The following is a 27,024-nucleotide window of genomic DNA, read 5'->3' as shown; positions in this document are numbered from 1 at the left end:
CCTCGATTTATGCGGTAAGCGAGGTGGCGCTAAACGGAAAAGGCATACCCACCGTACTTGCTGCAGTGTGGCACGTGTGTGGCCATCTTCAAAGTACAGCAGAATATTTTCATTCTTCTTTTCTCGCGAGCAGATCTGTCACGAGCTTCTTCGACAGGGCGAGCTGCTTACTTGGCTACATGACGGACGAAATGTTGACAACTAGCCTTCTCATTCAGGGGGTAGAGTTCCAGAAATGAAATCTGGCGTGACGAGATATTCGCGATACATATGTATTGCTTTTGAACACACACGGGCGGGTCTACTCTGCATTGTGTCGAAAAGGTGCCACTAGTGGCGCGTTCGTGTTAAGCAGCAGCAAGTGGGTCTATGATGTTTCTGAGCCTCTATTATCTCTCTTGGTTTCAAGAACTCAGGTAGCAGATTTTTCTAGGTATACAATTGACTATTACAAGGAGGATTCGATGGGGAAACAAAATCGATCTCGGGAGAGATAAAGAACCCATCTCCAACTTCTACGAACTGCCGTAAATCGACGCAGCAGACCATACAACCAACCACGCACACTCCTATAACCCTGCCTCGTTTTCGCACTCTAGCTCGAGTTTGCTTTTTTCCTCTCTAACCTGTAGATGTATTTTGCGCTTCTTTCCTGTTATTCGCCGAGGTGAAAAGGCGGCTATTTCCAAGACAGCATAATCTCGACTGCTCGATATCCCCTTGAGCGGGCAGGGTTCTATGTGACAGTGGACATCGGTGCATACGCGGCAATCACCAAGTACATTGGTCCCCTCGAGCCTTCCATTTACAGGCCCAGACGCTTGCTGAGCTCCGCGCGCGTCTTGGCGTAGACGTCCTGCGGCGTGGGGGTGGCATCGAGCTTCACGACACGGCCCTGCTTTTCGTAGTAGTCCACCACGGGCATGCTCGTCTCGACAAAGGTGCGGAAGCGCTTGCGGATGCTCTCGGCATTGTCGTCGGCGCGTCCGCTCGTCTTGCCGCGCTCGAGCAGGCGGCTCTCCATGACGTCCTCGGGACAGTCGTAGAAGAGCACCAGCTTGGCCGGGCAGACCGTCTCCTCAAACTTGATGGCCTGGTCCATCTTACGGGGGAAGCCATCGATGAGAAAGCGCTTGTTGCCTTGCTTCTTGATGGTCTCGGTCATGGCGTTTTCGAGGAGCTGGACAGTCACTTCCATTGGCACGATGAGGCCGTCCTTGATGTAGTCTTTGATGAGCTGGCCGAACTGGGAGCCGGGACGGTCTTGCTCGGCGCGGAGGAGGTCGCCGGCAGAGAGGTGGGTGAAGCCATAGTCGGAGACGAGCCTGGCGCACTGGGTGCCCTTGCCGGCGCCAGGGCCGCCGAGAACGAAGAGAACGGTCACGTCGGAGGCGGAGAAGGTCGGGGTTGACTTTTGGGGGGAGGGGAGGGCGGCATTGCGGGACGGGGCGGGGAGGGTGGCCATTTCTGTGGTCAGGCATGTGTTAGTCGAGGTTCATTTAGAGATCGAAGGCCCCTGAGGCTCCAGGGAGGATAGGGAGCGCCGGAACGGCCAGCACATCTGTTTGGAGTAGAAAAGGGAGGTAGAGGTATTGTGATGGTAGCTCTCACCTGCTCTCTGGTCGATAAGGACCTTGTAAGCTAAGCTACCAGCGCCGATGACCACGAGAAAAGGCCAGAACTTGATGCCCGAAGGCTTCTTGGGGGGCTCGGAGGAGTAGAAGCGACGCGCCGGGTATCGCTGCTGGAGACGGAAGGAAGATCGCGAGCAGGTCAAGATATTAGAACGGATAGAGGAAGACGAAGTCGAAGCTCGAGAGAGCAGACTGGGTGCGGTGACGGGATGCATGGCGGCGGGTGCTGCGTGTGAGCGTGAGCGTGTGAGCGGCTAGACAAGTGTCAATGCAAAGTGACGACGACACTGAAGGAGCAGCCACTAGCAGCGCCGCAGACAGCCAGGACACTCAGCAGGCTGAGTGGGACTGTACAACTATGCAGCACTGAAAAGGACCGGAGATAGCAGGGCGTAGCAATTGGCCCAGTAGCCGCACTTGCCCTGAATTTTTCTTCTCTTTTTCTTTGCCTCGCAGCTACCCTGCCCGCCACCTGATGTGGCAGGATGCTTGCAAGAATTTCATCTAGACATCTTTATGCATTAATTGAGTCGCAGAACAGGTTTATTGAAGCATGTACCCGCCACCCACCATCACCCACTGTTGCTCCTGCCGCTCGTACCACCTGCACCTGCGATATAGCTGGTGACATGATTTCCTGTGCAGGATTGCCTAGTCTAATTTCTGCTTTGTTTCTGCCGACTTTTTTCTTCTTTCAATCTGTCTGCTTGCTTGCCTTGGTTCTCCAACACCGCCCTAAGCCCTCCCCCGCCACCAGCATGCTTTCCTAGAACAGCAAGCACATGTCATTGTTCTGTCAGACTATCCATACCTGCCTTGGTACCTAACCAACCCCTTACCAAACCATGGTGAACAACACCCTTGTGCCACCCCAGGGCACTCTTTCCAATGGGAGAGCCAATGGCTATGCTGACAACGCCAACCATCTCGAATATGACTCCAACCCTGTCGAAAATGCAGCCATCTCAGCTGAGTCAATCCCTACGCATCCCCTGGGTGTGAAACCACTGGGCAACCAGTATCTCTCGGGCCGTCCGAACGCTCGAAAGCATATTGGGGTTTTCAAGATTTTGCCCGACGAGGCCCTGATGATTCTCTTGGATTACCTCGACCAGGACCGTCTGAGAAAATTGGGCTCGACCTGCAAGTTTCTTCATGCATCTTGCCGGTCCGACGATTTGTGGAAGTCGCTGTTTCTACAGTAAGTCAGTCAGTTCTCGGCTTTGGGAAGGATTCTGTACGATGAGGCACGGGTCCGCATCAGCGGGCGCTGTGAGCTACGCCGTAACCATCCTGACTCATTTCTTTGGGATGAAAGCTGCCCAGCCCGGGGTCAGTGTTCATGGTGACTCTTTAAGGTGACTGGATCATGGACATTGTGGCAACAGCAAACTCATCACATCTTGGCATGTAAGTCAGAATCAATTGCTAACCAAACTTCAGGTCCCGCAGTTCTGGCAGATTCGATGGCAAGTGGCGGGGAACATGGAGGGCCACCCAACTCGGGCTGTCTTCTGAGCAGGAGTCCAAGATCGACTGCAGCAACGTCTTTTCCGACGTACTGCACAGGCCGTTCGTATGCAGTCACGTGGACTTGAAGCAGTTTACCTCGAGAATACCAAGGACCAACCTCATCCAGCGCATGGAAACTCTCACCTACAACGAGTTCTCCGACAAATGGACTGAGACGCCATTCGTCTTGACCAACTACATTCAGGCTTGGCCAGTCTACCATGGGTGGACTATGGATGTGATCTCGAAGCGCTACGGCAACATCGAGTTCCGCGCAGAGGCCGTCGACTGGCCCTTTTCGACCTACCATGATTACATGGAGAACAACGACGATGAGAGCCCTCTGTATCTCTTCGACAAAAAGTTTGCGGAAAAGATGGAGATTAAGGTCGGGGCCGAAGAAGGGGCGGCGTATTGGAAGCCAGAATGCTTCGGGCCTGATCTGTTTGAACTCCTGGGCGAGGAACGGCCAGCCCATCGTTGGCTCATCATCGGCCCGGAGAGGAGCGGGTCGACTTTCCACAAGGATCCTAATGGCACAAGTGCGTGGAACGCTGTGATTCGGGGAGCAAAGTACTGGATCATGTTCCCGCCTACGGCTTCAGTGCCAGGGGTCTATGTGTCGCAAGATAGCAGCGAGGTAACGAGCCCCCTGAGCATCGCGGAGTGGCTTCTCGAGTTCCATGCAGAAGCGCGCCAGTTGCCCGAGTGCATCGAGGGCATCTGCAACGAGGGTGAAATTCTGCATGTGCCCAGTGGATGGTGGCATCTGGTTGTCAACCTGGAGAGCGGCATCGCTCTGACGCAGAACTTCGTCCCTAAAAGTCAGCTCTCCGAGGTTGTGTCCTTTCTCAGAGATAAGGCAGACCAGGTTACGGGTTTCAAGCAAGACGTGACGGACCCGCATGGACTATTTGTTGAGCGACTGCGGCAGGATCAGCCGGATCTCCTAGAAGAAACGCTCCAGGTTCTGGAAAAGAGGAACACCCAGAAAAAGAGAAAATGGGAGGATGCAGTGGGCGGCGGTGATACCAAGACAAATGAGGGTGGCTTTAGCTTTGGGTTTGGTGGTGATCTGGAGGATGAGGAGGTGCCTTAAGCCATTGCAGGACAAGCGCGCTCGTGCTGACGACTCATGATATACCTACTTGGAAAACGGACTGGATGGCACTGGCCTTTTGAATCCAGCACAACCTCCCATAGGCGCAATGCCAAACACATTATTCGAGTGGATGGAACAATGCATTTCTTGAATGTCACACAAACGGGTTGTTGGGTTGTCTCTACAATATTGATGCTAAAATTGAAAGAGGGACAACAAGTCGTCAAGTCATTCAGACACAACGTATATAAAGTACCACCTAAGTTCTTGCACGTGGAACTGGACTGGCGTTTTTATTAAGATGTGTTCATAATTAGACGAGAATAATGAAGCGTTTACAATGACTGTAGTAGGGAGAGACATTAAGGAATTTACCTTTGCTTTGCAATTCGGGATCTTAGTAAGAACTTGCAGTCACTGATACCCTACTTGCCAGTTACCTGGCCTCTCTCTCTCTCTCTTTTTTCTTAGCAACCTCTGCCTTATTGCTGAATAAATACAGGGTGCCAGGGTCTCATTGTTTCTCAGTTAACAGAGAACAAATGGAATTAGATAGGTTCTATCAATGACGCCCTAGGGCTATTGTGGCAGATACGATTTGCTCATGCCATCTTCTGAAAGTGTATCTTTATGTTGTTTAGTCCCAAGATACCCAGGTCTTTCAATACATCATGTCATGTGAGCGAAATCCAGACCCTCGACTACCTACCTACGTACCTACCTAAGGTGGTTCTTGAGACTGGGGATGTGGTGAGAGGAAAAGGCGCTACCTCAGTGGAGGAGCGACCCCACGTCTGAACCCTGATTGCTCAGTGGATGGCTATTGGATCCCTCCCCGCCCTTTAACTCCGACAGGACTCTGTACGTATCCCCCCCCCCCCAAGGACGTAGCTAGCCTACGGCCGCCAGCTGGTCGGTGGTACACAGGCTTACCTCAACCTCCTGCACGCATCCACATCCAGTGGCAGTCCGTCTCTGCTGCTAGTGCCAGTAGCAGCGCAGCAGCGGGGGTGCAGGAAGCACGCACCTCAAGCACCGCAACTCACCTTACCTCCCGCCTCCGTCCCAGTTCCCGGTCCCAGTCAGTCGACCATCAGCTGAAGGGGGACGACGTGCACTCGGCCGCGTTTCCTCCCACCACTCAACTCTCTCCTCCGATTCCTCGCGTTTCGCTCCCCCAGCCTTTTCAACGGCTGACAACAAAGCAAAGCTCGCGAGAACGCGAGGCACAAACAAACGAGGCACTTACCGTCTCTTACTTTGTGTGCTGGGAACATCCACCGCCTCATCCAAACAAGAAGCTCGAGACGATCCCCCCTCTGCCCCTGGCTCCGAAACCATGTGACGGAACCATCCAGTCCCGCCCACCAACTTCGCTCCCATCGCCCATCACCGCTTCGCTCGCTTTCCTTCGAGCACTCTTACTCCTCGAAGCACACACAAAGCTCTAGCGCAATCTCCTCTCCGTAATATCGACGTTGCTCAACCGGCCCGCCGTTTGCTCGAACGCGCCTAAAACGGCGATCCGCAAAGGCTGACATCCCGACGTCAACACCCAACTCAGCCCTTCCCGCCGCCCGCCTTACATAGTAGTTGCTCCACCACAAGACCGAATACCATACATAGACGCGCCGCTTCGACCTCGGCTCCAAACATTACATACGCATACAATACATATCCTTAACGCACCCTTGCTGCCTGTTCCTGTCTTTCGAGGGCTGCGCTCTTCATCCCCGAACTGCGCAATCATGATTTCCGACGAGCACTACGATATTTGTCTCCCTATCCTCCAGGATGTCACCCTCGAGGATGAAGACAAGACGGACAAGCTCGAAGATCTCCTACGAAGCCAGACGACCCTGAACGGCTCCTCACTAGACAATGCAATCCTCGATGTACTATGGCGATACCGTGATGGAGGCGGAGCTGCGGCCTCTCCCCCTCCCATCCGCCAGACCATCCTGCGACGACCGTCGCCCGCATCTTGGCGCGGCAATGCCACCCCTCTCTCGGGCTCTCCGCGCCTTGGAATCAGTCCACTTGCCCCTCCGGGCTTTGTCCCGTCCTTCACCCCATCCTTCACTCCCTCCTTCACAAGAACGAAGTCATCGGCCGCCTCTCCCTTCTCCTCGCCGCGGCCTTCTCCAAGACTCGCCTTTGCGACACCTGCTATACCTCATAGCCCTAACCTGAACGCGTACGAGTTCGCCAGCGACAAGTCGCCTTCCCAAGAAACTTTTGGCGATTATCAGACGGAGAATGTAGAGTGGCTAGTGGCGGATGATGCCATTAGTGTCACGTCATCTGTTGGGACCTCGAGCGGCTTAAACGCCGCCGCCCCTGAATTCTCTTCCATGTCGTCGCAACAGGCTGACATGTCCCCTTACGATATGCTCCGTTCAATCCTCGGCCAGACACGGACTGATGAAGAAATCGAAGCCGCCCTTGCAGTCCATGGGTACGATCTCAGTGCCACAATCGTATCCATCATGGAGAGCCAGGCGCAAGAGAACGGCTATAGCAGTCCACAACCCGAGGAGAATAAGATCTCTCTCATTGGGAAAGCCCTGGCCGCGGAAGGCCGCCCTACTACGCCGGCCGGACAACGATCGGGTGTCATCTGCAAATTCTACATGTCCACTGGGCAATGCCTTAGGGCAGACTGCAGGTTCAGCCACGACTTGAGCAACCACCTTTGCAAGTAAGTATATGCCCAGCCGTCTTTCTTGGCATGGAACTGCAACTAACATGGCTCAAGGTACTGGGTTATGGGCAACTGCTTGGCAGGAGACACATGCATATTCTCCCATGACCCCGCGCATCTTATGAATAAGCTGGCACTGGACGGGGCTAGCACTCCGCCTACCAAGCAGGCCAACTTGACCGATTTCAGCTTATTCCCAGCGCTTCCACCGGGTACCCCTGAACATGTCGGCAGCTATAGCGGAGGTTCGAATATCACCATTGGACTTACGCCGCCGCCCGGTCTGAAGCCCTTTTACGGGAGTGAAAGTCCTCGACCCAGATCCCGACCGAGCAGCCGACACCAACAATCTAGGGAGCCCGTGGCGCCTTCGCTGGACGATGCAGACGCGTTTCCTACCTTGGGCTCTGCGGCCGCAAAGCAGAGCAAGAAGCACCACGGCAAACGGGGCGGTCACGGCCACAACCACAAGGAGAATTTCACACCAAACTCACTGGCTGAAATTGTCAAGATGTCGCCATCTCCTGGCCCAGCTTCGCTCCGCCAAGACCCTAAGAAGATTGGACGGAATGGGAGCGTAACCAGTGTCCGAAACGGGGAGAACAGTGCGGCTGCCCAAGCAATTTCAAGTCCGAAACACATCCCGTGGCTGGAAACTGGCGAAAGAGCCAACAAATCATACCTCAAAGCTCGGCAGGAGGCTATCAAGCATGGCGGCCTTAGAAACAAATTTCTTCAGAGGTGAGATGGCCCAAACCCGCCGTTCATGACCAGACTAGCTAACCAGTCTTCCAGCGCCGCACAAGCCTGGAACCGCAATGACGCGAGGGCTGCCAAAGCTCTGAGCTTGCGGGGCCAGAGTGAGAATGATCTGATGCGGAAGGCGCACCGAGAGGCAGCTCGCGAGTTATACGAAGAGCGCAACAAAGCCAATGCGAACAACGTCGAGATCTACGTTGACCTACACGGGCTTCATCCTGAGGAAGCTGTCGAGTATTTGGAGCGGGTGTTGATGGAGAATGTCAAGGAAAGCCGGCCAATTTACGCCATAACAGGCACAGGTCACCACAGCAAGAACGGAAAGGACAAGGTCGGCAAGGCTATCCGGAACTTTCTCAACGAATGGAGGTACGCCTACCGCGAATTCTCAGTGCCTGGAGACCGCAATAACATGGGCGGCATCTTGGGCATCGATGCTCGAAGTTATGACAAGGCCTTGGCGCGCGAGGGGACATCGAGTGCCGATGACAGCAAAGAGGAGGTTGATATTCTAAGTCAGGGTGTGGAGATTGGTGATGGCAAGGTCAGGCTTCTTGTTAGGGACCCTCCGAAAGGCCCCAGCGGGCGCCGATGATGGCCGTCCGAGGAAGAAATCACTATAAACAGGTAGAAAGAAGAAATAGAAAATCTCAACAAGCCGCTCCACGAAGCGAAATCCTCTACCAGCCCGCTTGGAGAGCGAACGAGTACGGAAAAAGGGCAGATGTAAATGCGTTTGTAAACAAGGGGAGGCTGATGACAAGATCCTGGCGTACCTGGGTAGGTAGAGTTCATGCAGGGAAGCAGCATCGAGATTCCAGAGCTTCCAGCTCAAGTGGAGCCCCCACAAAGACTGGACCGTAGGTACAGGGCATTGGGCGGATTTTAGGCCGGGCGTTTGGTCGTTCGGCAGGCAAGCCGATCCGGACGGGTCGCAACACATAGCTGCCACTTTGGGGCGTGCGGGCATGCGTCAAACCCCTGCAATAGGTGTCGAACCGCATCTTCTTCAGGTACCCATGCTGGACGATTGAAACCGTTGGCAAGAAGATGAGACATGCTCATTGCGTCTTTACCAAACTGAATCTTCGGCCATCTTGTCAACATCCAATGATAGGGAGGCGCCCTTTGGCTTCTGTCCACATGCTTCATCTTCGAGTGTTGTAATTTTGGGTATTGCTGGCAATTCGGGGGTACAAGCAACAGGGACTGGATGGAGACTGGGGTCAACAAGCTTGAAGAGCCCACGTCGTTTTCCCCTGGAAGCCCGCACTGATGGGCGCGACGACGATCCAAAAGCAGATGCTTGGCTCGGCCTTGGACGCAGCTGGCTCAGCTTACCTCATCGAGGTGGATGTGAGGTCAGCTCCTTCGACATTGACACGCATTGTCTTGGACGCAGCTTTCAACCTACAAACTCCGTTCCCGTGCGAGTTCGACTTGTCCGTTAGAAATGGCCCTGGCAGCTTCTTGAATAAATCAATTGCAGATCCGAACCGAATAACGTCTGAAGCGAGACCACATCGCCCAATCGACCCCGCGAAGAGCTTCCGCATCCGGACCCTCCGGACCCTGAAGCCACCCAACACTCCGCTCTCCTCCCTTTCCTTGTTCATCGCCGCCGCCGCCGACAACGACGACCTTCACGATGCCGGCCGACTATGTGTCTGCAGCGCGGGCTCTCTCCCTCTCGCCGAATCCTCCCTCCTCGCCCTCCGAAGCCCACGCCGAGGTCCGCCCGCCATGGATTCGCAACATTGGTGGCACATCGGGCCGCCGCTTGTCTGCAAACCGCTTCGGCAGCCGGCCTTCGCAATCGCGGCGGACAACAGCCCTCTCGGGCCTGAACCGCGCCGCCGTCTCCGCGGTCAAGGCCGGCAACCGTCTGTGGGGCATGTATCTCGCCCTAAGCCCCGTTCAGCGCGTCGCCGTCGCCGCCTGCCTGCTCGCCCTCAACGTCCTCATCATCGTTCTCCTCGTCTACTCGCACGCAATCTTCCAGTGGCTCGGCCCCGTCTCGGAAAAGTGGCGCGCGCTGCCGGGTGGCTGGCTCATCATCTGGGCCTTCACGTTCCTGACGGCCTTCCCGCCCATGATCGGCTACAGCAGCGCCATTACCATTTCGGGCTTCGTGTACGGGTTCCCGCTGGGCTACCCCATCGTCGCGACGGCCACCGTGGCGGGGAGCTTGACAGCTTTTTATACGAGCAGGGGCATCTTTAGTGGATATGTGCATCGGCTGGTCGGGCAGGACCATCGTTTCATTGCATTGGGCCAGGTGTTGAGGAAGGATGGGCTAGGGATGTTGACGGCAGTGCGGTTCTGTCCGCTGCCGTATAGCTTGTCGAATGGGTTCCTGTCCACGATCCCGACCATCAAGCCTTGGGTGTTTGCCGCCTCGACAGCACTTGCCAGGTATGCAACCCCTTATTGCGCGCCCCTTGCATTCGCGCTCAATTTCATGACTGTCGTGCAGCTAACACTCCGCAACAGCCCCAAGCTGCTCGTCCATGTCTTCATCGGCAGCCGCCTCGCGCTCATCGCCGAAAAGGGCGATGAGATGACGGCTGGCGGCAAGGCTATCAACTACATCTCCATGGTCTTCGGCGGCGTCGTCGGCCTTGCCGTCGGTTGGGTCATCTACCAACGCACCATGGCCCGCGCCGCCGAGCTGGCCCTCGAGGAGGCCGAGGAGAACGGTCTCGTGCCTGGCCGCGACAACGCGCCCGACTACTCGGACGTCGAGGCCGGCCTCGTCGACCCGGAGGACGTGGCGGCGCTCATGGACGAAGACGACATCTCGCTGTGGGCGCGCGAGGCGGACGAGGAGGGAGGGTATCGTGACTATGATGACACTAATGAGCAGCACCATGAGGCCACTGATGACACTGCGAGGACAACCCAAAAGGGGGCCGCGGAGACGTTTCACGACGAACACGATGGTAAAGGGAATGGGTTCAAGAATTCGGACTAGGCGTTATTTAGGACCTTTAGTTGCAATATTTTTTTTACAGGCGGGCGGCCGGAGACATAGAGTCGGTGCTCGATTAGACCATGATTCTGCGCACTTTGACCGCAAGAAAATCTTGTGAACATCAAGCGACATTCCAATTAACTTCCCGAACAGTCCAAAAGCTCTTTTCCCCCTGAGCGATGCACGTCATCTCATGATATCAGTTCTCTCATTTCTAGTCTCTTATGCGTGTGTGTGTGTGTGTGTGTGTTATCCCACGGAAGAGTTCTGTCTCCTTGTCATTCCTGCGTTCTTTCGTTCGGTCCTCTCCGTCGTCAATTTGTACATAACTCGTGTGTAGCACACCCCAAAGTGAGACTTGGCCGAACAAGTCCGAAACAGAAAGTTTCAAAACGAAATCAACAGTTGCCATCCCAACAACGCCTTCGCTAAAATAGACGGACGCCACCAATTCCCAAACATTGAAGACTAATTCGTTACGAAGTGAATGATTAAAGATAAGGGGCGGGCAGAAGGGGCAAAGGCTTGAGCTACTCTTGCCTCCCCTGGCCCTGGAATTGTTGCATGAACTGGATTGCCTGTTCGATGGGGTAACCGATAAAGACCGGGCCGGTGAACACCATCTGTGGTACACCGTTCGAGTTGAACTGCTTATTCACGTCCAGCGGCGGATTGATGAATGTCGGCTGCTGTTGTTGAGGGGGCGCGCTTTGAGTCGCCTGCGGCTTGACAGGTGTCGATGGCAGCTCAACGGCGACGGGCTCTGCATGAACGAACGTGTGTTCGCCCGTGTCCGGTGTCGGTGACGCGAAACCCATGGCAGCCAGTTGAGTGTGATCGAGGGGGCATTTGCCTCCGGCTTTTGGCGGCGAAACGTCATCGCTCATCCCGTTTGTCATAAAGTTGGGTGCGGGTGTAGGAGAGGCGGGCTGTGCCTCCTCGCGAGCCGCGGCGATCGCGGCCATCTTGCTATGATCAAAGGGGCACTTGCCAGTCTTGGGCGCTGGGGTTTCCTGCCCCTCCGAGCCTGATGGCATAAAGACTGGAGCCGGTGGCGGTGAAAGAGGACGTTCTTCGTAGCCAAGACCGTGAGATTCGTAGATTGGAACAGAAATGCCCCATGGCCGGCTAGGGGACTCGCCTACTCGGACCTCCTTGAGTGGGCGGTCAAAATGGCTCTGCCGAGCCTCATCGACATCTATGGGCTCTGGCAAAGACTGTTCAGCATCCTCGGTCTCGGACGCAGTGACAGCCTTCGCCCAGTTGTGCACCCTCTCATTTGAGGCTCGGTCGATTTCTTCCTGCTCCTGCTGCGACTCCGGGAGCATGGGCTGATGCAACGCACTGAGGCCCTGGATCATGTTGACCAAGTTGCCGTATTTCGCATCCAACTTCTTGATCTGGAACTCGTTCTTCTGATATCTTCGCACGCAGACCTCGTGGCTGCGAGGGAGTTCATGCTTGTGTGTTTCGACGTAGTGTGCGATTTCTTCGGGGGAGTGCTGGTCCAAGTAGCGTATCGGGCACTTCGCGGGAGATTCGGCAGCGCCAGGAGCCGGTTGGGATGTAGACTCTTCGAACATGGCAGCGCAAATAGGGTCTGCAGAGTGATGAGGTGTGGGGTCCTGCGACTCTTTCTCCCCGTTACGCCCATCTCTTTCTCCTCCATCTTCTGCCTTCGGTGAGGAGAAGGGACATTCCAAAGGCCCCTTCTTTCCCTCGATAGTGAAATCTTGCTCGAGGACGGTGGACATGGAAGTTCCGGTCTGGGCTTCGCGGGAAGAGGTTTCTCTGCTAGAGTCGCTGGTCTTGCTCGTTTCACCGATCGACGTAAGTTGCTGGGCCACACGTCGGCCGTCTCGGATTATGAGGGCAATCTGGTTTCTAGTGTCCAGCTTACTGCGCTTCGGAAGGGGCACGGGATTCGCGTCTTCTAGAGAGGGATTTGCGAGCTCGGGGGGCAACTGTAGCTTTGCCAGTACTTCAGAGATTTCGGGGGCCGCCGGTGCATGTTTGTCGGCCAGATACTGGTACTGTAAAGTCCTTGGGTCAGTGAACCTTGTCATCTGAGGCCGACCGAGCGATGAAATAGGAGATGCGAGTCCGCAGTCAGAAAATGGTAAAAGGATCAGTCTTCGCTCCTAGTGTAAGGAGCTCTTGATCTAGAGCTAAGGTTGTTCATCATGCAGAAGGGGGGTAAGGGAAATGTCGCAAGCGCAAGAGGCGTTGCTGACAAACCCCTGCGCGTTTCGTTTCAAACGTACCTGCTCATGGGCGAACCTGAGCTTGTGCTCCAGGATTGTTTTCCTGTCGGTCAGGATTTGGACTTCATCGGCAAGGGCGTTGAACGATTCAACGAGCGTCTGGGTGAGATGTATGTAGTTCATCCCACTGTTGGAAACTTCGCGCTCGGAACATGTGGGATTCGGCATGAAGTGGCGGAAGGGGGAGGAAGTATTTGATGCTTGGGGTGATGGGGAGTCTTTCCTTTGCCAACCCATCTCGCCGCCAAACGCTTCCCAAGTTGGGACTTGGTAGGTTCGCTAGGCGTCCATAGAGTCCGACCCGGTTTTGCCGAGCCGAGCACATTCCGATCCAAGGTTCGCGTGGGGTTGATGTTGTCATTGGTGGAAAGTTATCCGTTATCGGCAGAAAGATTATGTAATGCATGTCGAACAGCCGCCACCTTGCAGAAATGTGAGCCGTATAAAAATTCGTGTAATGAGTCCCATAGAGAGAAGTTGAAGAGAGAACAGGAACGATACAGGCATGTCTTGCCATCAAAAAGCATTATCTTTTCTTGCCTTCCTCGTTGCTGTCATCTTTTTACATGCTTGCATGTAAACTCTTGCAAAATCCAGAGTATTGGTGTTTCCTAGCCGTTTCCCCTAGCAGGTAGAGTAATCACATTGACATGTATTGAGCGCTATGTCTGTTTCAATTCTCGTCATAAAACCTGCATTCCATACTTAACAAGCATCAAGTGGCGAATGCGACAACTCTCGTGTTAGTAAAAATCACCTTGTACTTATAAACTCTGGGTGCGCTGTAGAGAATCCCCATGTCGATTGTAGCTGGGACTGTGAGTGAACTTTACCTCACGATGCTGGGCAACATGGTGATCGATGTCACCAGACAGCAGTATCTTGGTAGCCACGATGAAACGACGGAATAACTCCTCTATATGTCGGTACAAGCTTATGCGAAGCCATCATATGCCTATGGGTAGATGTGTCGAGAGATGGAATTCAGGCACAGGTGGAAGCTACCTAAAGTAGGACAATTTGACAGAATGAAGAGGGTGGAAGATGCGGTTGCGGACAGTTTGTAATTATGCTTCAAACACTGTACACGACTGCCCCAATCGCCCAAGTGAGAAGGTGCGAGCGGTGTCTTGTTGTTATCGTCTGAGCGGGGTTCTCAGGGTTCTCAGGATTGTTGACAACGTCCGACCTTCCACCCGAATACTTAAAAACTCACACTTCTTTCACTCACAGAGTACCCCAACTCCAACCTCGTGTTTTGGTAATCATGGCCTCCAGAGTGATTGGCGCAGCGAAGCTGCTCAGCAAGAGATCACACGTCATCCCAGGTAACGCCCCGGGAGCTTTGCCATGGGACCCTGTAGATCTCAAACAGAACGAAACTAACACTAGACATAGGGAAACTCCTAGTCTCGGAGCTCTTTTTTGAGGTTCCGAAAGACTACAGCAACCAGTCATCGGACGTTCTTCAACTGTTCGGTAGAAGTGTCACCAAGTACGAGAGGCCCGTCGTCCCTCCCAGCGAGACCGAGAAGAAACAGGCCGAGCAGAAGCCATGGCTGGTGTTTCTACAAGGAGGGCCCGGTTTTGGTAACCCCGAGCCCCAGGACAGTCCTGTCACCCATACTGCTCTGGAACGCGGCTACCAAGTTCTGTTCCTTGACTATCGAGGAGTCGGGCTTAGCTCGCCTGTGTCCGCTGCTACGCTTGCTCTCCAGGGTAACGCCGAAAAGCAAGCCGACCACCTTAAGTTGCTTCGCCAGGACAATATTGTGAATGACCTGGAAGCTGTCAGAGCGTGTCTTACCAGCGATTTCCCTGAGGAGAAGAAGAAGTGGTCTCTCTTCGGCCAATCGTTTGGTGGCTTCGTCTCCCTGACTTACCTTTCCAGATTCCCACAAGGGCTGCGAGAGGTCTTCCTGACTGGCGGTCTTGCACCTGTTGGCAAGATACCCGAGCAGGTGTATGAGGCAACTTTCAAGAAGGTCATGGAGCGAAACAAGGCCTACTACGAGAAATATCCCGAGGACATTGAGTCTGTCCATCGAGTGGCCCGTTTCATTCAGGAAAAGAAGAGAGTAAATCTCCCTGGCGGCGGACTCATGACCGTCCCAAGGCTACTCACCCTAGGAATCGCCTTTGGCGCTCACGGTGGCCTTGACTCTGTGCACTCGAACATACTCAAGTTGAAGACGGATCTAGACCAATTTGGCTTCTTCACGCGTGCTTCCCTTGCGGACTTCGAGCAGGCCACGTCGTTTGACAGCAACATAATCTACGCCATCTTGCACGAGGCAATCTACACCGAGAAGCCAGGCGTGGCGTCCAATTGGGCGGCTTACCGGGTCGGCAAGGCTTTAGAGGAGTTCTCGTGGTTAGAGAATGAGCCCGCCATTTCCGAATATACGGCTGCTCCTCTGTACTTCTCCGGCGAGATGATCTTCCCGCTTCATTTCGAGACATACCCGGAGCTGGTCGAACTGCGCGAAGCTGCCGAGATTCTTGCCAGGTTTGACGAGTGGCCCGAACTGTATGACCAAGAGCAGTTGCGAAAGAACACTGTGCCAGTGTACGCTGCTGGCTACATCGACGACATGTACGTTGACTACAATTTCGCCAAGGAGACAGCAGCCCTCGTGAAAGGCACCAAGGTTTACGAGACGAACCAACTGTATCACTCGGCGCTGCGTGGCCGGACGGCGGATGTTATGCGAGAGCTTTTTAGGCTGAGGGACGACCCCATCGATTAGTTCGCACCTCAAATCCTTACCCCGTGATCTCGCGATTGGTAAACAATATCGAAAACACATTCTCGGCCTTGGGTCGGTCGTCTCATCATTTCTATCATCCGCATTCATCTCTGTTCACCATTCGAGGTTTCATATGTGTCCGGCAAGGCGACAACAGACACAGATTTCAACCCCCATGGCTAAGAGCCTGAGGGGTATTTGACCGCGTGCTCCAGCTATCTAGAAATGAAATGCCATCCAGAATCTCCTCACATGGGTATCTTTGCAGCCGTCTTTTTCCAGAATCCACATCTCTTCTCCAGCTGACCCAGGTCAGCGGTCGCGAAGCCCGCCGCCTCAATCACCCATTCCTTGCTCTCATTGAGGGATGGTACGCCTGCAGCTGTCGAGGGTGACAGCTTGAGGGCGTTGGGGTCGCCGGTCTGAAAGAAAGAGGCGAAAGCACCTGGGAATGGCCGGTGTCAGTAGGAAACAATAATGGTCAACAACGCGCTTTACAAGGCCACTTACCAGCATAGCCTTGGTAACGAGCAGGATCCGACTTCTGCACAGCGTTGATCTGGTTCCACTGTATACTTGTCAGCCGCAGCTCTCGGTGTGACATCGTCCGAAGAATCTCACCCAAACAGTATCGCTGGCATGCTTCGATGGGTTGAGCGAGTACTCCCCAAGCCACCCACCCTTCGGGGCAGCACCGGCAAACCACAGTGCCGGGCACGACAAAACGACGTCCCGGTAAATGAGGCCTGCCCGAATGTAGTTCGTGCCATACGAAATCGTCTCGGTGGTGCCGTTCGCAGGGTACAACCTCTTCACGCCTTCGATCTCGCAGTCGCCGAAGCCCGGGAGGAATCCTCTCAACCACTTATCGAATGAGGCGTCGCTGGAGTTGAAGGGTGGCGATCCCGCGTCCGCCGCGCTCTGGAGACCAGCGGGCAGGAAATTCTCGCCCTCGTGCGTGTTATGCATGGCAAAGGCCAGCTCCATGTTCACCTTGCCGGCGGCGGCAGCCGAAGACAGCGGTTCCTGCAAGAAGTCCCCATCGATGACGGGAGACCAAGTGAAGGAGGAAGTGTTCGTCACATGAGAGCCTGAGATGACGAGACTGGCATCTCGGATGGCCTGGACGTCGGCCTTCTTCAGACAGGCCAAGCTGTCAGGCCCAGCGCATCCCGTACGAGCAGCAAGCTCGTCGTAGAGAGCCTGCGCCTCGGGGCTGTCGTAGGCATACGTCTTGGGCCAGAAGGGGCTGCTCGCCATCGCCTTGCGGAACAACTTCTGCTTCCCTCCCCTGCCGAGAGCCTGGGCCAAGACGCTGCCACCGCCCGCCGACTGGCCCCACACCGTCACATCGTCCGGGTTGCCGCCAAAGTGCTGAACATACTTCTTGGTCCATTTCAAAACGGCCTCTTGGTCCAGCAACCCCGGGTTCAGGTCCGACTTGGGGTCAGCCGCGATCTCCTTGCCAGGGAGGAGGCCGAAGGCGTTGGTGCGGTAGTTGGGGTAGATGAACATCATGTCGGACGAGGTCGAGACGTTGAGAATCGGGTACGCCGAGGGCGGGACGTTGAAGTAGGCCGAACCCTGTATGAAGCCACCGCCGTAAAAGGTAACGACTACGGGCTTCAGAGGATGACCTTTGGTCCAGGGGCGGGAGTAGAGGCCGAGGTACAGGCAGTCTTCGGAACCGTTCACCTGAGCGAGCAAGCGGACCGTCAGCCCGCGTTCTTTTTCGTCCGAAACTGACCACGAGGGAGGAATACATACCGTCCGCTGGGGGCACATATCAAACGGCTGGCTGGAGTCATACACACCGCCCTCCACAGCCGCCGGGGGCTGAGGTCCCCGGAACCGGTTCTCGCCCACGGGCGGCGCGGCGTACGGGATCTTCTGCCAGTACGAGATGTTGTACTGCTGGGAGTACGCACCCTGAAAGCTGCCGTAGTCAAGATCCGCGAGAATATGCGTCGACTGCTGCTCTTGTCGCGTCTGGACTGCGGCACCGGACACGCCACAAGCCGCGACGAGCGCAGTGAGGACGGCGGCAAGTGCTCCTGAGGTCATTGACGGCATGGCTGGGCAACTTCTGACGTATTTCTCCGGGAAAAAAGAAGTCGGACAGCAGCAGCACAACAGAAACACGGGCCGTCACGACAGGCGACGGTCGCGGTCATGCAGGTATATATACACACACATAGGCATATACGGGACGCCGAGGTTACCAGGTAATTTAACCTGCCTGCTTGAACCTAGGCAGTATGGATACCATCATCCAATCGCCTACCCATCCGTCCAGCTCGGTCCCGCGCACCCAATATGGCAGTGTCCCTTATTTCCTGGATCTCATGGTCCTCTGGGGAGTGAACAAAAGGGAACGGAAAGCTGTCATGGTCTTGGTCTGTGGGGTGGCTAGCGCCGACGGTGGAGTCGAAGCAAGGGTTCCCCTCTCTCCTCCCCCAGCCGAAGCTTGAACCCCCAGAATCGACTATCGAGAAAGCCCGGGGCGGGATTGGGGTCGACCGGGGTCTGGCTCGGTGATTCTCCTCAATATTGACCCGAAAAGAGTAGAAGATACCAACCGCGCGCGGGTTCTCCGCCCCCCCCTCAGGCGACGGGTCATGTCATGTGGTCGGCGCGTTTTGTTCTTTTTACAGAGAGGGAGCGTACGGCTTCAACCACGGATACTCTCCTGCTGAATGCTGACCCTTCTCTCTCACGGACGGATGAAGCGGGCATGCCGGATGTGCATCAATCGAGGAAGCTGTCCGCGGACGTGACAGCACAACCCGCCGTAGCAAAATGTCGCAAAAGGTTCTTGACAGCCATTGTCCTGACCAAGGCTAGATATTAAGAATATCGTCATTTAACCCACCTCCCCTCTGTCACGCTGCGTCGGCACGACTTGCGCGGCGCTTTGCGACACTACCACAAAACAATCACGTGGGCTAAGAGTCTTCATTGTGTGTTTGGCTTGACCGGATGAATGGGAACGTCTGCATTCTTGGGGGGGGGGGGGGGGGGGGGGGTTCAATTTCTTTTTTTTTATCCTGTGGTAGCTATCTAAAAGGGGAGGGGGGATTTACTCAACAAAAAGCGACGTGGGTTCCGTCGCCATGGGACAAAGGATCCCGAGGATGGAAGTTCGATCAAACAGAGTTTCGCCCTGGTCATCCGATGATATGTATTATGTGTGCCCCCTCCCCTTTTGTTTTTGTTTTGGGTCGTTCGGCCCAGCTCAAATCACGCGCAAAAGGTGTGAGCCGAACCATGGCGACGATCTTCCCTGCTCGATGTACCGTCGCGACGTGCCTGGCTGCCACAGCTTCAACCCACGGCTGAGAAGAACCAAGACCCCGTCGCGATTACTCAAAGGCCAAACGGGGAGCCGGGTGCCAATGTGGCAGTGGCGGCGGCGGCGGCGGCCGCCGCATGTGAGGGTGCATGGGGGGACCGGCCGACCACGCGGGCATGGTGTGCGGGTGCATCGCCCGCTCCATCGACGGCAGCGCTCTGCTGCCCAGGTCCTCTTCTCTCCGGATCGCCGTCTCGCGGAGCATCAGGGCCGCTACCTCTGGATGTCCGACGAGGAACTCGGACGTATGCTGCGGCGCCCGCTGCCATAGTAGAGGCTGCAAGAAGCCGATGCGAGCGAAGATCATCTTCAACAACGGGTCGGACTCGGGCACGGCGGTGTACAGCTTCGAGCACAGCTGGAGGACCGCCGACTGTGCTGCGTCGGGGCCGGCGGACTCGAGCATGTCGACGCAGTGGCGCTGGATGACGGTTTTGAAGTCGTCCATAAGGTATTTGTTCGCGCACGCGTAGACGGAAATGCTGAGGTCATAGATGGCGAGCCACGTGCGCATGTCGTCGCCCCGTATGCGGTCGCCATCCATAAATTCGTCGTTAGCCGAGGTCGATGCGCCGACCGAAGGGGTCGACCCTGGCGGTGTGAGGATTGGCTGTCGACTGCGGCGGCGGCGATGCGGTGGCATGACGGCGGGCCTCGTTGATGGGATCGGGGGGATAATGTGCGGCGGTAGGTGTCCCGGCATCGGCCTCGCGCGACTGACGCCGCAGTTCCAGCATGGCGGTCCGGCCGTGGTGGTGCACCGCGGGCATCTGCAATCCGGGCGGTGCACGCCGGGTTGTTTTCGGTTCAAGCGTTCCCATTGCCGCTCTCGTCGCCGTTGCCGCCGTTGCGCCCTGAGCCGACTCCTGGCACTCGTGTCGCTGGCCTCCGAGGACGAGATCTCCGACTCGGACTCGCTCCTGTAGCTCGGGTCGTGCTGGTGCTGCGCCTTCCCCCGGCCCGACTCATCGACATCAAGCGCGGATGCCGCAGGCCTGATTGGGACGAAGCTTCTCTGATACAAGAAGGCAACGAGGAAGTGAAAGATGGCCGGGTCCTCTTCAGGAAAGTCCATCGACTGCGCTTCGGCTTCTCTGAAGTCTCCGCAAAGTGCTTTTCGGAAGTACTCGGTCGAGAGCAAGACATCCCTATGCACATAAAAAACCTCTTGAACAGGCGCCCGCCCGACACGTAGAGGTATGATGGTTGAGCTGTACCGGCCGTCGGCCGAGCTCAGCCAGAGGTCCTCGCTGAGGCTGAGGTCGTCTTTTCGACTCACTTCGTCGTACGTCTGGTCGATGACAATTATGTCAGGAGAATGGATAGGGCCCCCTCGCATCACATCACCCAGAGTCTGAGCTGTACCAGCTGCACCACATTCGCCGCGCCCCCCGTCACCATCACCATCACCATCACCACGACCGCGACCGCGAACAGACATGTTTGGAGTTGGCGCGGAGGCCTTCGGTCGACCGAGTTGTGCAAAGAGGTACAGATGGCTGTGTTCAGCGACACAGTAGAGCGCGGCGCACTGCTGCGGCCGGGGCAGGAGTGAGCCGAGTAAGCCGTTGGAGATCGCAACCAAAGGGCCAGAAAGCAGCAGAGAGACATGAAAGCACTTCCCTTCCGAAATGAGAGGAAAGTGGCGGCTTCATATAGGCTGAGCTCACGGCAGACCATCTAATTAGGCTGCCACACCAATGGCTATATGCAGAAAAACAGAATAGAATAAAAAATGAACGAGACGGATGAGGGTGGGTAGCTTGGTGGGCGGTGGCTGTCAGACCTTTGTTGGCCGCGCCCAGAAACTCGCGACCACCAACTACTGGCGAGGCGCATCTCAGTCACTAGGAGCCGGCCGGACAAAGCCACTTTGGGACATGGTAAAAAGCTCGTTTCTTTTCCCGCGACCCTGCCGTGTAACTCCTGCATGAACCACTGCGTTGTCGCATGGAAAAATCGATTGCATGACGGGTGCCACCCAGCCAGCGTTTGTGCCAGGTTACCATTCCCGTTGAGTTGGGGGATTCTATCGAGTCGCGAACTTTGCCTGGAATGCCACCCACCTCGGTCTGCGTTCCATACCCCTCCCCGAGAGTGTGAGTGGTGTGTGTGTATGTGTGTATGTGTGCGTGCGTGCGTGCGTGCGCGCGTGTATATAATTTGCGTCTTGTGTCAGTAAAGTGGTGTGGATGCCTGCCTGCCTGGACCCATCCCATGTTCATCTCCAGAACAGGACGCACGCAATCGGCGACGGGTGCCATGTGACGAGACTGCGTTGCTTTTGGATGCCTCTTGCGCCGTTGCAACCTTTTTCGTGTGGCGGCCGTCCAAGTGTCGACGTCCGGGGGTTGTAACTTGTGCCAAAGTCGCGGCTAGTCAGGTCACTGAGAAGCAAGTTGTAGGATCCCGGAGTAGCGGTGGGCGCCGGAGCTCCATCACACGCAGATTATCGCATCGAACAATCACCTCGGCGAGTGTGGTGGGGGGTTACCATCCGATGCAATGCAGGTTGGACGCCTTCGTCACCAATTATTGACGGGTGTGCGGCGGTATGCATGCACATCCGCTGTAGGAAGTGGTGGGAGAACAGCCTATGAGCACCGCAGCCAACTGCCCGGGTGCGATGTATTCATGTGTGGTGTACAGAGAGAGGGAGTACCAACTTCGCAACGGCCGCCGCGCAGCCAACACGCGACGAGCGTCTTGGTCTGTCGTCGCCCGCTCCCACTGCCACCGGCGGATTCTGGCATGTTGGTTATTCTTCCTCGTAGACCTCCTGTTGCATCTGAATTTCTGTTGTCCGTCATTAGCTGCTGTGCTAGGCCTATTCCCATTCCACCACCGGCGCCATAACATATCTTTCGGTCAAACTTACGCCACAGTCGGTTGGCCGAGTCTGAAATGACCTTAGCCTTGGCCATGAGCTTTTCCTCGTATTTGATGCTTTCCTGCTCCTTGATGCGCAGTTTACTCGGTTGGGCCTGTTCCTTTGTGAGCTTTGGCTGCCTCATGGGCTCACCCATCTATCATCATCATTCTCTGCTTACCTGCATGAGAATCGGCAAAAGTTCGTTGGGGTCTGCGTTCGCGACGGCCGCAACGCTGCGAAAGCCGTTTTCCCAGAAAACTCTCCTGTTCCACAAACTTAGACACATAGTTCCCCGACTCCGCCTCTCGGGCACGCACTTACGCTGTCCTGCTCTTGACGAATGTGATTTGCGCCAAGGCCAGCAAATCTGCTTTGGCGCCTGCTCTTAACCTGTCCGAAAAGTGATCCAGCGCGGCAGCCATCATTCTACAATGCCCTATTAGCGACTTGCTGTACCCGAGGAGAGATGGTACAAGTTACCCCCAGCCCATGTGTTCGCAAAACTTGATCATCCCAGCTGCAAAACCGTGGCACGTCTGCGAAAGAGTCTGGACGGCGCCCCGGGGCACGTCGTACTTGCGCGCAACGGCGTGGATAGGTATCTCGTTGCACAAGTCTCGTAATTGAAAGGCCATGTAAAACCGACGGTGCACACGAGCCGTCTCTTTCTCCTCGGCAGTCGTTTCTTTCAGTGTGCTACCCTGCGCCCTAAACACGGTCAGCGACATCAGATCAAGGAACGAGAACACCTACAGCCGGTTGATCACAGCACGTTTGAGTCCGAGGAACCCGAGAACTCGATGCCCGCTGCCGTCAAGGTTCTCCATCTCGTTCCGGAACACTCGCCAGTTGATGTTGTGGCCGAAGTCCTGAACAGGGGTGAATGTATAGAGGATATGCATTTCCCCATCCATGACGAATGCTTGGAGTGCCCTCTCCAGTTCTTTGTGAATGAAAACCCCATCGTCGGGATCCAGAGCAGACGCTACAATTGCCTTGCCTAGTTTCGTTGGTTGGTAGTTGCCGCAAACATCTGTCGTCACGAAATTGGTTGTTTGAAGGGTTTGCAGGCTCGCTTCAACGCAGCTCCGCAGAGAGTCGAAAGAGCCAGAGTGGCTCAGCAACGTCTTGCTCACGTACTCGTCGAGCGCACATCTGCTTGTTGCTAACCTCACGGCAATGACCTCTAGCAAAGCCCTGGAATCAGTCAGCCTAAGAACATAGTAAGTCGGCGCCACCTGTCTGACCTCTGAATTCGCCGTTTGTCTGTCATTAGACCGCTTGTGATCTGGGGCATTTCGGCATGCATGAGCTCGACTACCTGCTCGAGATCGTCCTTTCGGCAGCACAGGTAGGTCTCTCCGACTTCGTCCTTCCCCTTCCGACCGGCTCGTCCTCGCATCTGCCGGAGCATTGAGGGCCCGACAAAGTCTCGGCCCATGCGGGCATTATGGAGAATTACTCTTCGTGCCGGTCTGGTATTCGATTAGCGGGACCAACGCCGCATCTTCGGAGTGCAACACGCACAAGTTGATGCCGGCTGCCAGGCTACACGTGGCTATGCACACTTTGATAACACCGGCGTCGTATGCATTGGAAATCAGATCACGTTCCTCTATTGTTAGACCGGCCTGGGTCGATTAGTCGCCGACAGAGAGAGGATAAGGGTGTTGGGATGAACCGACATCTGGTGAAATCGTCAGTCGAGGTGTTGACAGCCACGCAAGCAGACTTACGATGGAATGCCACACCCATGGGCACCGTCTCCTCGAGTACCGGGTCAAGACCCGTCCCGAGACTGCGTAGCTCCGCAAGTAAATCTACACGTTTGTCGACCAGGTCGGGATCGAGCTCGTCCTGCGTCGGCATGACTCTGGCAATCCATCGGGCGTCATATTCACAACCGTAACGACTGCTGGCAAATACCAGGGCTCCGTATCCCGCTCTGGCTGTCTCGCTGGCGAGTGAGACAACGGCGTTCAGCACTGGGTCTTGGAACTCCTTGTGGCTCGATGGCTCAACCCGTCGTACCGCCCTCGAAGCCTGTTGTGCTGGCTGCGTTCCTGTTTTCAAGCGACTGGCTGTATTGAGTAGCTCACTCGTCGTCGCTGCCGGGTAAACATTTCCATCATAAACAAGATGTTCTTCGATCGGTACTGGGCGGTAGCGTGTCTCATACGAATGAGCCCCGAGCCAACTGGCCAGGAGATTGATGTTCTAAGGGCAACGGTCAGAAAGGCTTCACGACACTTGGTGGAAGACCCAGCACTCACAGACATGGTAGCACTCATGCCGATGATCTGTATCGGCTGAGGCAAGGTAAGCAGTTTGGTTCCCATCAACTCCATCAGATATCCACGGTGATCATCGTCGATCATGTGGAGCTCATCCAAGACAACCGCCTTCAGATGCTTGATTGAACAATCGTCAATCGCGGTGTTGACGAGTGCGTTGCCCTGTCGTGCTCAAAGTCAACAAAGCCAAGGCCATGGGCTGCGACTCATGTACCTTCTCAATGGTACAGACCCCAATATCAAAGTCGGACCAAGTGGGTTTGATTTTGCTCCCCCCGAAAAAGCCGATGACCCTGATTGAGTCTTCATCGGCCCGTCTTCTCCATATACGTTTCGTATCCTCAACCTCATCCTTGGGTTTCGATACGCCTTGAACAATATTCCGCAACCAACGCACTTTTTCTTGCACGAGTGCCACGTAAGGGAGGATAAGCAGAACTTTGGCATTCTTGTCCTCGAGCACCCTTTTCAACATCAGCACTGGGACCTGGTCAGTCGAACGTCATGACCTAGGAAAAGGAGCTGACTTGCCATCAGCCACCAAAGACTTCCCGCCTCCAGTTGGGGCGCTGTAGACAAGGTTTCTCTCTCCGGCAAGAAGCCCTGGTCCTCGCAGGCAAGTCTTTTGCCACGGGTACATGATTTTGATACCAAGGCTGTAAAAATTCCGTACCAACTGCCGAGGAAGCCCGTAAAATGGATGAGCGAGAGCAAGCAATGGGTCCGAAGACGAAGATGGCGTGGACGGGACATTTCGTCGCTGACTATATTCAGAAGGGACCTGGGGAGCAACGGCCAAGGAGATTATCGGGCTTGCTGTGAGCTTTGGAGGGCCTGTAGGCAGACTCGACGCTCGATGCACATGCGTCGTATGGCTCGGCAGCGTTGTCGGTCTCGGTGCAGTGGGATGTTCGGATTCTGAGCGAGGCCGTTTTTGTCCAGCAACGATATGGCGAATGTGGCTCTGCTCTTTGACGACCTCAACGGAAGTCTTATGCCATATGCCGTTATTGGAGGCCATGGCGAAGCAAAAGATTGGTCAGTGACAAAGTGTAATCCATTGATGATGAGAAACCCCAAGCTGTCATGAGCTTGAGTTCCGAATTGAGGGACTGAACCACACCTCTACGCTGTTTAGCAGCACCTGAAAGTGGAGTGGGTTGGCAGGCAGCTAGCTGTGTCTTGCTGATGATGCAACACTTGTTCGATGGAAAGCGCGCAAGCGCGTTTGCGCATAGACCTGTCACTCGTGTTGATGCAGCAGCAGGGATGGTCCACCTTGCAAGGTCACGCGAAATCATGTGGCGAGAGGCAGTATTACCTTAGCCAGCACCAGGCCCCGCAAAGCCGTCAGCAGGTACGTGCCTGCCGAGCTGACGGCTAGGCCTAGCAAAGTCGAAATGGAAAGTGGAAACGCAACAACTAGACTCGGCCGGGCTGACCGGGTCGTGCGGTCGATACGTATCTGCTCCTCCCAGCTAGGACGGCCCCACTCTGGACCGAGCCACACTTCACACACCACGACACGACATGCGGCCGACGTGAAGTTCGCCCGCGGCTCGCGTGGCTCATTGTCGCTTGATGCCTGTAGGAATTTGTAGACGTGACATCGGCGGTTGTCGGTGTCAAGGACCGATGGCCACTGGGACTGCGTCATGCTGGATTTCATTCTGAGGATTGAAAGAGGAAGAAAGGAAGGGATGGGGTTTCGCTTGGCACCAAGCGGCGAGAGGAGGGGCGAGCGAGTAATAGCCTGAGCCGTACACCGTAGGAGGAGAAAAACACCAGAGTTGAATGAGATGAATGGAGTACAGGACGGGGGAAGAAGCTGAAGTCCTATCGCAAAGGGAAGACGACCACGGAAGAAGAGCACCATCTGGAAGACAAAAGGATAGAATAGGACAGGACAGGTAAGTGTGTGGAACAAGGGGGAGGGGGGGAGGTCACTGTGGTCGGTCCCGTTCATTGTGTGCAGCGCCAGCACATATGGCCAACCCCAATCCATCAAACTCGAACCGTGCCAAAAAGCCAACTTGCGCGGGTGAAGGATGACCCAGGTTCCAGGGCCAGGAGGAGGAGCCTGTGGCCACTCAGACGGTGGCTCAAGACGTACAAGACCCTGTCACCGGACAGGGGTCATCACCTGGCCCCTTCGATTCGTCAACGCTCCTCATTAGCCCTGCCGCGGCCTGCCACCAGCGACGACCACCCATCCTCATTTTGCTCAATGTTCAGCGATGGTCGTGTGTCGTTTGCAGGCTGACTCCGCAGACCATCACTGTCGCACACATCAACTAACTTTTAAACACCGTATTGGTGGCGATGAAGGTTAACAAACTCGAAGCAGGCAGTACTGCAGTATTCCCCCTGGGGCTTGTTGGTGGCAGGCGATACCCTCAATCCAGTCGACACGTCCACCCATCCTCCCGAGGTACAAACATACTTCTCACCCAGCAGGTTATCTACCCTTGACGATGGTTAGAAGCTGCTCGGCTTACAATGAGACTGGGAGAGCAACCAGCAGAAATAAATGTACATAGCATGATGTCTCTCCCTTATCGCCGGCCTGGGTCGTTGGTTGGCCTTTCCAGACACGGTGCCGATGGCACGGTGCAGGGCTCAATTGCTGACCTGGGATGGACAATGGTCGCGCTTTCTCCACGAGCGAACTTATGACCCCAACAAACGCTCAAAACACCGCTCTCGCGTTCTCTTTCTCTCCTGTTGACACTCCGTAACCCCCCCCCCCCCCCCCCCCCCCCGATCGATGTGAAGAGACGGGGTCCAAGGCAGTGCATGGTTTCGTG

At 55.4% G+C, this 27,024-nt stretch overlaps 9 protein-coding genes across 9 annotated transcripts; 4 read left to right on the top strand and 5 right to left on the bottom strand.

Annotated features, from left to right (window-relative positions):
* Positions 1-2: 2 nt before the first annotated feature.
* CDEST_02866 (Putative adenylate kinase/UMP-CMP kinase, P-loop containing nucleoside triphosphate hydrolase) lies at positions 3-2,065 on the bottom strand. Its single transcript, XM_062919025.1, has 2 exons — positions 1,612-2,065; positions 3-1,467 (listed from the first exon to the last, which is right to left on the bottom strand). Exons 1-2 carry the CDS (start codon positions 1,847-1,849, stop codon positions 806-808), a joined length of 900 nt encoding a protein of 299 aa, XP_062775076.1. The 5' UTR covers positions 1,850-2,065; the 3' UTR covers positions 3-805.
* A 186-nt stretch (positions 2,066-2,251) lies between these two features.
* CDEST_02865 (Putative F-box domain, JmjC domain, F-box-like domain superfamily protein) lies at positions 2,252-4,616 on the top strand. The gene is made up of 2 exons (XM_062919024.1): positions 2,252-2,835; positions 3,078-4,616. Exons 1-2 carry the CDS (start codon positions 2,480-2,482, stop codon positions 4,243-4,245), a joined length of 1,524 nt encoding a protein of 507 aa, XP_062775075.1. The 5' UTR covers positions 2,252-2,479; the 3' UTR covers positions 4,246-4,616.
* Positions 4,617-5,286: 670 nt separating this feature from the next.
* On the top strand, positions 5,287-8,393 carry CDEST_02864 (Putative Zinc finger, CCCH-type, Smr domain, Smr domain superfamily, protein suppressor of sable). Its single transcript, XM_062919023.1, has 3 exons — positions 5,287-6,949; positions 7,007-7,693; positions 7,748-8,393. The coding sequence occupies exons 1-3, from the start codon at positions 5,997-5,999 to the stop codon at positions 8,304-8,306; spliced, it is 2,199 nt and encodes a 732-aa protein (XP_062775074.1). The 5' UTR covers positions 5,287-5,996; the 3' UTR covers positions 8,307-8,393.
* Positions 8,394-8,856: 463 nt separating this feature from the next.
* On the top strand, positions 8,857-10,831 carry CDEST_02863 (Putative SNARE associated golgi family protein). The gene is made up of 2 exons (XM_062919022.1): positions 8,857-10,126; positions 10,205-10,831. The coding sequence occupies exons 1-2, from the start codon at positions 9,360-9,362 to the stop codon at positions 10,683-10,685; spliced, it is 1,248 nt and encodes a 415-aa protein (XP_062775073.1). The 5' UTR covers positions 8,857-9,359; the 3' UTR covers positions 10,686-10,831.
* A 1-nt stretch (position 10,832) lies between these two features.
* CDEST_02862 (uncharacterized protein) lies at positions 10,833-13,203 on the bottom strand. The gene is made up of 2 exons (XM_062919021.1): positions 12,950-13,203; positions 10,833-12,718 (listed from the first exon to the last, which is right to left on the bottom strand). Exons 1-2 carry the CDS (start codon positions 13,184-13,186, stop codon positions 11,216-11,218), a joined length of 1,740 nt encoding a protein of 579 aa, XP_062775072.1. The 5' UTR covers positions 13,187-13,203; the 3' UTR covers positions 10,833-11,215.
* A 908-nt stretch (positions 13,204-14,111) lies between these two features.
* Positions 14,112-15,881, top strand: CDEST_02861 (Putative alpha/beta hydrolase-1, peptidase S33). The gene is made up of 2 exons (XM_062919020.1): positions 14,112-14,277; positions 14,348-15,881. Exons 1-2 carry the CDS (start codon positions 14,217-14,219, stop codon positions 15,697-15,699), a joined length of 1,413 nt encoding a protein of 470 aa, XP_062775071.1. The 5' UTR covers positions 14,112-14,216; the 3' UTR covers positions 15,700-15,881.
* A 1-nt stretch (position 15,882) lies between these two features.
* CDEST_02860 (Putative carboxylesterase, type B, carboxylesterase type B, active, alpha/Beta hydrolase) lies at positions 15,883-17,861 on the bottom strand. The gene is made up of 4 exons (XM_062919019.1): positions 17,467-17,861; positions 16,321-17,394; positions 16,210-16,267; positions 15,883-16,144 (listed from the first exon to the last, which is right to left on the bottom strand). The coding sequence occupies exons 1-4, from the start codon at positions 17,770-17,772 to the stop codon at positions 15,948-15,950; spliced, it is 1,635 nt and encodes a 544-aa protein (XP_062775070.1). The 5' UTR covers positions 17,773-17,861; the 3' UTR covers positions 15,883-15,947.
* An 859-nt stretch (positions 17,862-18,720) lies between these two features.
* On the bottom strand, positions 18,721-20,728 carry CDEST_02859 (Putative BTB/POZ domain-containing protein). The gene has a single exon (XM_062919018.1). The coding sequence runs from the start codon at positions 20,490-20,492 to the stop codon at positions 19,062-19,064; it is 1,431 nt and encodes a 476-aa protein (XP_062775069.1). The 5' UTR covers positions 20,493-20,728; the 3' UTR covers positions 18,721-19,061.
* Positions 20,729-21,809: 1,081 nt separating this feature from the next.
* CDEST_02858 (Putative helicase, P-loop containing nucleoside triphosphate hydrolase) lies at positions 21,810-25,500 on the bottom strand (the record flags this gene model as incomplete). The annotated part of the gene is made up of 12 exons (XM_062919017.1): positions 24,749-25,500; positions 24,432-24,697; positions 24,197-24,379; positions 23,660-24,140; positions 23,451-23,538; positions 23,171-23,398; positions 22,677-23,120; positions 22,404-22,631; positions 22,245-22,349; positions 22,102-22,186; positions 21,930-22,035; positions 21,810-21,847 (listed from the first exon to the last, which is right to left on the bottom strand). Exons 1-12 carry the CDS (start codon positions 25,236-25,238, stop codon positions 21,810-21,812), a joined length of 2,742 nt encoding a protein of 913 aa, XP_062775068.1. The 5' UTR covers positions 25,239-25,500.
* Between the last annotated feature and the right edge of the window lie 1,524 nt (positions 25,501-27,024).

This window comes from Colletotrichum destructivum, chromosome 2, assembly GCF_034447905.1.
Source record: "Colletotrichum destructivum chromosome 2, complete sequence".
In the NCBI taxonomy this organism is placed as follows: domain Eukaryota; kingdom Fungi; phylum Ascomycota; class Sordariomycetes; order Glomerellales; family Glomerellaceae; genus Colletotrichum; species Colletotrichum destructivum.
Note: the sequence above shows the minus strand (reverse complement) of the source record. Positions and strands in the feature narration are given on the sequence as shown.